The sequence below is a fragment of the Acanthisitta chloris genome, unplaced genomic scaffold, assembly GCF_000695815.1.
Source record: "Acanthisitta chloris isolate BGI_N310 unplaced genomic scaffold, ASM69581v1 scaffold25993, whole genome shotgun sequence".
In the NCBI taxonomy this organism is placed as follows: Eukaryota; Metazoa; Chordata; class Aves; order Passeriformes; family Acanthisittidae; genus Acanthisitta; species Acanthisitta chloris.
Window position 1 is genome coordinate 5,401 of NW_008664642.1, and position 9,724 is coordinate 15,124.

The following is a 9,724-nucleotide window of genomic DNA, read 5'->3' on the forward strand; positions in this document are numbered from 1 at the left end:
CAGCACTTGGATTATCTCCACGAGAACATCTAATATTTAAACTGTATTACGATCCCAATTTCCCTCTTTGACAGAAACCCATATTCATATATTTGCACAAGAGTAATGCATACCCTGTAATGTGAGTTTGATAAGCCAGGGTAGGTTGGGTGTTCCAGTAGGGAATGTATCCATTGTAATCAGGAGAAAAGAGCACGGGGATTTACTCCTGGGTAAACAGACTCTCTCTGCTCTGTGCTTTCTCAGGCTGGGAGGAAACATTCATAACTGCCAAAGAAATTCAGTAATCAATGGTAGAATTTAAATCGTGTTGCTCTAGGTGATATTCTAGAGCAATTGCAGGGAAAATGTAATAAATCTTCCACACCTTATCTAGTAGAGAAATTTACCACAGGAAGAAATATTTGGTCGCTAAGCATGACTGTAGGGCACAGAAATACTCTGATGTGCCACACATTGATCAGCTTCATCTTGTCCTCTGCATGGCTAAATATTATTAGCTTAAACTGAGTATTTGCAGGTTGTTTTAAGGTGTAGGTCCAGTATAGTTGAATGGGTGAATATATCAGGGGTTTATTTGCCAGAGTTGTTCCCTCAGTGTTGGCATTAGCAGCAGTTTGTACCTGCTCTTCCAGCTAGGGCAGCATATCTGCAGCCTCACATCTTGTTCTTTGTTAGAGCTTCATTTCACCCTCTGCTTTCACAGCCAAGGCACCAGTGTCTTGCTGAATGTTTCTTTCTTTCATATTAATTGTGACAAGAAACGACAAAGTTGTTTAGCACTTTATTATTTTGCTGCAGTTAAAAAGAATCTTTAGGACCCTCTATCTACTAAACCAAGAGTGTAATGCTGTATCTTTCCCTGACTCACAGCCCATAGGTTCATCTTAGAACTAGAACAACTAAAATTTCGATGTGATCTGCTTTGAAAAGTTTTGAAATTGCAGTGGGTGAGCGAATATTGTGTATCTCAGTTTCTGAAATGCTCCTGTCCAGCTCTTTAATTTACTTCTCCCTAATTACACCGATGTGAATAATACATGGTTTAAACTGTCCTTTTCAACTGCCTGTGAAGGTTACTGTGCAAAACCTCAAGCAAAAGCTTAATAAAAGTCTTTTAAAAGTAATTTACCGACATCAGTACTGTGCACTAAGAGTAGACAAAGTGGTTCAGGCTAATTTTAAGAGGTAACTTTCACAACATTCTCACGTGTGGGACGCTGTGGTATTATTACATATTGATACATATTTTCCTCTCTTGTTTCTGTTAGAAAATGATGCACCCTGTTGCCAGCAGCAATGCAGCTTTCTGTGGGAGCGGCAAGAGCTCTTGCCTTAGCGAAGACAACGTGAGAGCTGCGGATCAGTTTGACCTGTATGCCACACAGCAGAGCAAGTACAGCCACGCAGTCAGCCACAAACCCATCGCCTGCCAGAGGCAGGACGCCCTCAACGACTCGCACTTGCAGACCACGAGTGGCAGAAATATAGAGACAAAAGATGAACTAAAGAAAAAGAAAAACCTCAACCGCTCCGGCAAGCGCGGCAGGCCGTCAGGGACCACCAAATCTGCAGGGTACCGGACCAGCACGGGCCGACCCCTGGGGACCACCAAAGCAGCTGGATTTAAGACAAGTCCAGGCAGACCCTTGGGTACAACTAAAGCAGCAGGATACAAAGTCAGCCCAGGCAGACCTCCAGGTAGCATTAAAGCTCTATCACGGCTTGCAAATCTAAGTTATACTTGTGGCAGTGCAGCTTTTCCTTACCCCATGGTGCATAACAGAGGAGTACATGCTGCTGGTGAAACCACCAGCAAAATCAAACAGCCTAATGAGTGAAAGGAGGGAATTAGTAACTCCTTACTCATCTGCTTTACGCTGAATTTGGGCATCTTTCCTGCATTTTGTTGTCATGTTTGCCTCAGTCTGAGTTTCATTTTTATTTTTATTCCAATAATGCCAGAGCCTCGGGGTGCAGTGCGTTTAATGTGGAAAAGGCTTTGGTTTAAAGGGGCTTTTGTTGGGTTTAAACCATAATTTATGAGAAAGTGAAGTGATGCTTTATGCCTTGCTGTTTACAGTTAAGCAATGTCCATGTCCCTAGTCTTAGGTTTGATTTCTGCCAACTCCAGGTGGGTAGTTATGCATTCAGAAACTGAAATAAGGAGGACACAATTAGCTGGCTGATGGTTCATGCTGTGGCCTGTCCCACAGTAAGGAACTTAGCCAGGTAAATTCTTACTTGCTAAGAAAAATTGATCAAGCAACAAGCTACATTTTCTATTTCTAGCAGGAGCTTCTACAGACCTCAAATAGATACTTAAAACCTAAAATAAACAAACCCAACCTTTTGTTTTCTAGACTGACTTCAGGTGGCTTTTGTTTCTGGAGTTGCAGCATTGAGTGGATTTCAGCTAATGCTCCAAAAATATTTTTTGAAGATACTAAAGCAACCTGAGCATTTGTGCAGTGTGTTGCAGCTTCCCAGGGCCTTACTGAGACAACTTCATTTGCCTTTAGGCGAGAGCTGTTCTAGCTGTGCTGTTACAGGATTCTGCTGTGGAATTTCGAAATGCCTCATAGCACATATACCAAACCACAAAGAATTCTTGAAAATCTGAAATATTTTATAAGAAATTAAGTACTGTCCATTCGAGTTAGGCACTTGGTTGATATGGAGCAGTACGTTCTTAAATCTGTAAATAGCTATTTACGCTGATTTTTGCCTTTAAAATCTGTGCTTAGATGGCGACAGTTTAATATCTTTGAAAGTATTAACCTATAATGTTTACAAATTAAACTTTTTAAATAGATGCTGTTGTCAAAAATTCAGACTCAGTTTTGCCAGATTTTCCTGGAAATACAGTTATTTCGTTGTTTGACACTTAGACTATATTTAAGTTATGGAAGCTTATATATCTACCAAAGGACACCATTTTCATGACTTATAAAAGCAAACTGTCTAGCTGATGCAAACAGGATGCAGTTTACTGCACTGCTAGACCCCAGATACAGAGTAATTCATCTATGCATGCAAACTAGGGAAAAATACTGTTGGTTAACTATAAATACCTTTCTTGACTCAAACTAAAACCTCCCCTCCTCCCAAAAGAAATATTCCATTTTTCCACTGGGTGTGTTTGATTTTATTTTTTTTAAGTGTGAGAGAGCATGTGTGTGTGTGTGTGTGTGTAAAATACTTTCATCTAGACTTCAAAAAAATCAGGCCTCAATGTTGCATATTGTTTGTTCTAAATTTAGTTTACTGAAATTTTTTTTTTTTTTTTAATCTGGAAGAAAGTTTACTTTTAAGTCATTTCACATACAAAATGACTTTCTGACAAATTTGTAGCTTGAAGTATCTGGGGAGGGGGAATATTTAGAGTTTTCAGTTTTGGGGGAGTATAAGAATTTGGGTTAATTGAGCCTGTGCTGATAGTTTTTGTTAACATAAATGCTATTCTGGCCTGCTGTCATTTTGATGAGACCTCTTGATTTCAGTGGTGACAACTTAAGAAACAGATGTTTCATACCTTTTTTATCAGGAAAAAAGCAGCAAGCCTTCAGGTGTTCCAGTGATGCCTAACACATAGTGAGCTGGACTTTTGCTGTACTTTAGGTGTGTTGAATGGTTTTGGGGGAACTGTGTATGCACTGGCAACTAAGACAATGAACCTCAACTGTACTGGATGGCTCCTTAGTGACTAGATGAACTAATGGCAGCTAAACTGCTACTAAGGAATAGTTTCTTCATGCTGAAGCTCTGAAATCCAGTTCTGTGTTCTGTTCCTCAACAAACTCAGCAGTCTGAAATCTCTGAGAACGATGTCACTTCTGACACGTGCGAAATGCTAACGCGAGTTCATCACCCTCAGGATCTGTGTTGTATTGGCTGTTTCTAATCAGATGATTTTTCAACAAAAGACTGCTTTCAGTTCTTTCCTGGACTCAGCTGGGCAAGCAGTCCTCTTCAGCTGAATGTATGACTGCAGGAGTGTCACACCTCGCTGGCAAGGAACGTGTTGCATGTCACCACTGTACCTTGGGGAAACTCCACTCCTTTTACCTCTCCTGTTTATCCTGTTTGCTCCAGTTCCATTCCTCACCTGTGCATCCACTCACTGGTGCTGTGCTGTGTGTCAGGAGATAATGCAGATGTGTTGCTGTTCTGCTAGTATAATTTGTATTCAAGTATGCTGATGAAATAATGAAATCACCTAAGCAATTTCTGTTCGGTTACAGTGTTTATTAATGATATCAGATGGAATATAATCCCAGTAAAAGCTAATTAATGTTGTCAGTTGTGAAACGATGAGCGTCAAGTAGAAAAGTGTTCAGAGAGTCCCTAAGGGGCTGCTTGGGTTTAGGGAGGAGACCAGGACTGCACTGCTGGGCATTTCCTAACTCTGCTTTATTTTCTGTCTGACTGTAGTTCACTGGTGCCACGCAGTGAGGGGAAGGAAAAGGAGGGTAAGAGATTCGAAGTGACTAGAAATGGAATTTTCAAACACTTCTGCTCTTTCTGTGTATACTCTGCAGAATACATTGTACTTTTTTCAACACTTTCCTTTCCATGAGAAACACTGAAACAGCATGTTAATGCCTAAACTTTATTAGTACCAGTGGGAAAACTGGCCTTTTCCCCTCATAGTATGAAAACATTACTTGTAAGGTAAATTGCTTATTTTATATCCTATATCATAATTCAGCTATTCATAAGCTAGGATCACTGCTGTGTGCTAACACTGTTCAGATCAACATGTCAAGTTTGGAACTTAATAATTCCTTTTAATTACCGAGTTTCTAACGTCTTATTTATACATAAATGAAATGTATTAGCTTGCTATTATTCCTTAATGATGCTATACAAGTTCACTGTTTAATATACATATAGTAACTACTATTCATTTTCGGATTAAAATTTACTTAAACTTTTAAACCAAATAATTTTGCTACTATAAAGTCTTGCACTGGACATACTCAAGATGCTAGCAGCATATTTTGGCAGAAAAAAAATGAGATACCATCAGAAGTGGCTGACTGTGATATCAAAGATAGTATTTTTAAAATCAGCACTTAGCTTTGTCTTTAAAGCAATGTTCTTTGTATCTTGGATTTAGTTGGAACTGATCAAAATAACTAGAGCCATTAAAGATCTCTCTTCTGAATGAATATATTTTCATTTTGTCTGAAGGATCTTCGAGTTCAGTCAGGACAAAACCAAGCCTTGTCAGTGAAAAGTGATGTGTCTGTGAAAAGAATTACCTGGAGCTACAATGCACAGTGTAATTCAGATCAGAATTTAACTCCCTCCCCCACTTTTGAAGAGCTTTAAAAGGCAGAGCAATGTGAAGTCATTTGTCCAATGGTTTCATTAGCTGTGACTCTGCCGTTCTTTGTTATGTGTATAATAATGTTTCTCACTAACTTAGAGTTGACAGTTAAAACAGCTGATAACAATCATAAGTACTTGGAACTGCAGACTTCATTTCTGACCACAAAAGAAGTTTATTCTTCTCTATTTTAATGCATATATTTTAACACTGCTTAAATATATTTATGACTTTAGTAGAGACTAGACTTTTCTCCTTGTGGATTTTTTTTTTCCAAATAGAAAAATCTGTATTCTAAAATTTGAACCACTTTCTGATACTTTAATCTTTCAGCATTTGCTTTTCCACAGGTTTACTTTGGGGGAAACAGTAATCTGTTCAATAACTAGTATCAGCACCCTGTCCTCTGCTGTAAAAAGCCTGATTAGATACTGTGTATGTTTTTATGTCCATGAACTTGAGCTACTCGTGTGCAATTATGTGTATGGGAATGGAGTAGTGTTCATGATCTGTATTTACATCATCATATGGATGTATATTTATTAATAAAGTTAATACTTTAAAACCTAACGATTTTATCCCTGTTTCTTTTGGGTTTAATAGCTTTTAGATTCTGCCTGTTGACAGTGTCATCTGTTTGGTACAGGCAAGTTACTCACTGCATTAAGGCAAAAGCCTCTGTGACTGACAAGGTACCAGAAAGTAGAGGAATGTTGGTTGTTTTTTAGCAAATTGAAAATGTTGCTACAGTAACTTAATTGTTCTTGTCCTTTCATGCAAACAGGAGAATCATATCATAGAATTTAGGGGTTGGAATGGACCTGACAGATCATCCAGCCCCAACCCCCTGCCCTGGGCAGAGACACCTCCCACCAGAGCAGGTTGCTCAAGGCTCATCCAACCTGGCTGTGAACACTGCCAGGGTTGGGGCAGCCACAGCCTCCCTGGGCAGCCTGTGCCACTGTCTCACCACCCTTACAGTAAAAAATGTTTTTCTCACATCTAACCTAAACTTTCCCTCCTTCAGTTTGAACTTGTTACCTCAGAGAAGAGTAGTTACAGCCATGTAGGGATGAACAGCAATCTGCTAACATTTTGTCCTCCACTGCACATGGAACTCCATTGGAAAGTACTCACAAACTAAGCTTTTAGTGGAATGGTGGTCACTATTCGTTACCCTGTGATGAATGACATGTATTTCTCCCTGTGTTCCAGCAGTATTCCAGTTTTCTGTGTTGATAATGTATGCTCTGCCTACCACTCAACCCCTCCTTATTTTTTAAATTTTTTTTTCTCTTCACTGAAGTTTTCCAGTAACTCTGGGGGAAGACAGACACTCTCACCTTCCAGAAGCTGCAGTCTAGACTCCTCGGCCTGCATCCTGCCCTTGCTCTCCAGCACTCTTTGTTTTCCAGGACTTTTCCAAAGCCCTGAATACATCTGGGATTGGAACATTCCAAATGTCAGTTGCAGTTATTTTGCAGACTTTTTACTTTTACCTGCAAATGATATCTGATGCCTTACTTGCTGGTTGGGGTTTTGTTTGTTTGGATTTTTTGTGTTTTGTTTGTTTTCTTTTTTTGTTTTGTTTTGGGTTTTTTTGTGGTTTTGTTTTGTTGGGCATTCTGGTAATTCTAAATATTTGGCTTTCAAGGTGCTGGCTATGTTCAGAGCAGAGCTCAGCTGCAATCTGCTACATCCTGGTCTGACTATCAACTCCTGGATGTGATCCTTGAGCAAAATGGGTTCTTTTCTTGGTTGTAAGGAAACCTGAAGTATTAGATATTAAATCAGTCACAAACTATATCCTACAGAGCACAGACCTTTGAGCTGTGTTGGGAATTGACTGTTTCCATGGCTGCTGTGTTCTCTGCCAGGTAGTGCCCGGAGGATGGAGGCTGCAGATTACACCTGGAGTGTCAGGCCAGGTGTGGTTTCTGATGTCAGGACAAGTTTATGATTTATTCATGCTGACAGACCAGCAGTGTTGGGTATCAGCTGCACAAGCTGAATGTCTTGAAGGACTATTTAAGATGGTTCTATCTTTTAATCGTTTCAGTTGTGTATGGTGAGGCACCAGGACCTGCTTTGGGGCCAGAGTGGTGTTTTTATGCTTTTGTACCTCCTCAGTGTGAGCTCTTCACGTAGCACAAACAGTCCTGTGTGAATCGGTGATGTACCTGTGTACACACACAGCTCGAGAGTGGGTTTGGACCAAGACAAGGGAGGATTGTTCTGACAGTTCATCATTTCAAGCTGTAACACCTAAAAGGTCAGGGCTAACTCCCTGTCTGCACTGTGTGCTGTTTGTGTCAGGGTTTGTGGCTCTGTGTTTGCTGTCTGACATCCAAGAGAGAGGTGTGGCCTGGCCAGACTGAACTGGCAGCCCAAAAGTCACTGTGTTCTGGAGCTGGCCCAGGTTCCCTGCACAGTCCAGGGATGCCAATGTCTCCTTTTTCCATCTCTAAAAACACAGCAAAAATATGTGCTTGTCTGGAGCATTGCTGGAAGGAATGATTAGTTAGCAGCTTTTAACTACTTTGAAGCTGAAAAATGTTGTGGAATTGTTAAGTGTTGTTTGAATGATCCGATGCAGATAAATCTTCCTGCCTTTCATGTTGCTTTTTTTCATGCCAAAAAAGCTTGTTCTAATTAGTGAAAAAAAAATAAATCACAGTAACCCTCAGTGCAAGTCTGATTACTTAAAGTAGGCCTTTGAGATATGCATAACACTAAAATCTGTTATTTACTGCTTCAAGGGGTCATGTTTTTAAATAATTAACTGCAGCCACATTGAGAGAACAAAGTCATGCATCTTGAATTTAGGTGTAGGTTTGAGTTGCCTGTGAGACTTCAGCCTGTGCTCCTGACTTTGTGTTTTCTTCTACCTCCTCTCTGTGCTGTTGAATCCAGGAATGTCACAGGGAGGACATCAGGATCATCATGGGTGGAAACCTTGGTCTTGGTGACAGTTCTCTTTGTCCCAGATGCAAACCAATATATTTTTAACTAGGCTATTTCCTGAAAACAGACATTTGGCATTAAGAATCAGAAAAATAAAAGCCACTGAAAACAGTTTTGCAGCAAAATTTCAGCAAGCACGTTAAGAACTGTGCCTTCTCTGTAATGCCTAAGAACTGGGATGTTATATTTGCTGGGAGTTAGGTATGATAAAGTCTGACTGTGATTCTGGGGAGTTCAATTGTGTTCCATTAATACATTACTTCTAGTCAGCATAAAAAAACATACCATTTTGATTTGCATCATGGCAGGAAGGATATTGTGTTAGGATTAAATTCACAGTAAAAAATTGCTTTCAGGTTGAAAATGCTTTGACCAAACTCAAACAAGGACAAGGAGGAATGGGGCAGCTTTTTCCTCGCTAGCCCAAACCAGCTAAGATTCTCTTTGTGCTTTTGCTTTCAGACTTGGTCTTTATCAGCTGATCTAATGAAATATTTTCCCTCTATGTGCAAACCTTATGTTTTCTATTTTTAGGCTGTTATGTCCTCAGTATCAGTGTTTATGCAAATTGGACTTTGAAAGAAAATGCTTCAAGCAAGAAAATGTGCACTGTAAGGAAGAGAAGAGTTGGAGAAGTGTCCCATGTAAAGAGTAAAGACAAAGCCAAAAATCCCATTTATATACACATTTGGTGTTTTCCCTGCCTTTCCCCAGTGTGTGGTTCCTACTCCCCTAGGTCATAATTCTCCATTTTTGACAGGTGCAGAGTTTTGGCAGAATCTCACTGCACTGCTGGCAGTTTTAAGGAAGTATGTTAAAAAATAAAGTATCAGCACTTGAAGTACTATGTTCAGCTTCAAAACACCCTGAGGCTAAACTGAAATCAAGTGAAAAAATTCTGCAACAGGAAGAATATTGTTATTTCCTAAAAAGAAATATGGGAGTGTTTATCTTGCCCTTCTGCATGGGAGATTTGATTGATACGTTTCTGGGCAAGAACTCTTTAGCTTTAATATGCCTTTAGTTCTCAGGCTTTCACCTTTACCCCAGCCTGCTCCAAGTCAAAGTGTATTGATGTGTGGACACTTCCCAAGCCAGATCCATCCTTCCCTATGGAGAATGGGAGCAGACAGATGCTTCTCTTCCCTATGGAGGTGGGAGCACACAGACCCTTCTCTTCCCAATGGAGGTGGGAGCAGCAGACCTTTCTTTTCCTTAGGGAGGTGGGAGCAGACAGACCCTTCTCTTCCCTACAGGGGTGCGAGCAGACAGAACCTTCTCTTCCCTATGGAGAATGGGAGCACACAGACCCTTCTCTTCCCAATGGAGGTGGGAGCAGCAGACCTTTCTTTTCCTTAGGGAGGTGGGAGCAGACAGACCCTTCTCTTCCCTACAGGGGTGGGAGCAGCAGACCTTTCTTTTCCT

The 9,724-nt window shown here is 40.4% G+C and overlaps 1 protein-coding gene across 2 annotated transcripts in view; it reads left to right on the plus strand.

Moving 5' to 3' along the window:
• Nucleotides 1-4,277, plus strand: part of LOC103799155 (chromosome unknown open reading frame, human C5orf24) — a 4,555-nt gene extending 278 nt beyond the window's left edge. The window contains exons 1-2 of one of the 2 annotated variants that reach the window (XM_009071455.1): nt 1,275-1,701; nt 3,548-4,277. In XM_009071455.1, the coding sequence (XP_009069703.1) occupies nt 1,275-1,701; nt 3,548-3,588 (468 nt within the window). In that variant the 3' untranslated portion in view covers nt 3,589-4,277. Of the gene's footprint in view, nt 1-1,271; nt 1,914-3,547 lie in introns of those variants that run through there. The other variant, XM_009071456.1, reaches the window with a different exon arrangement.
• Nucleotides 4,278-9,724: the final 5,447 nt, after the last annotated feature.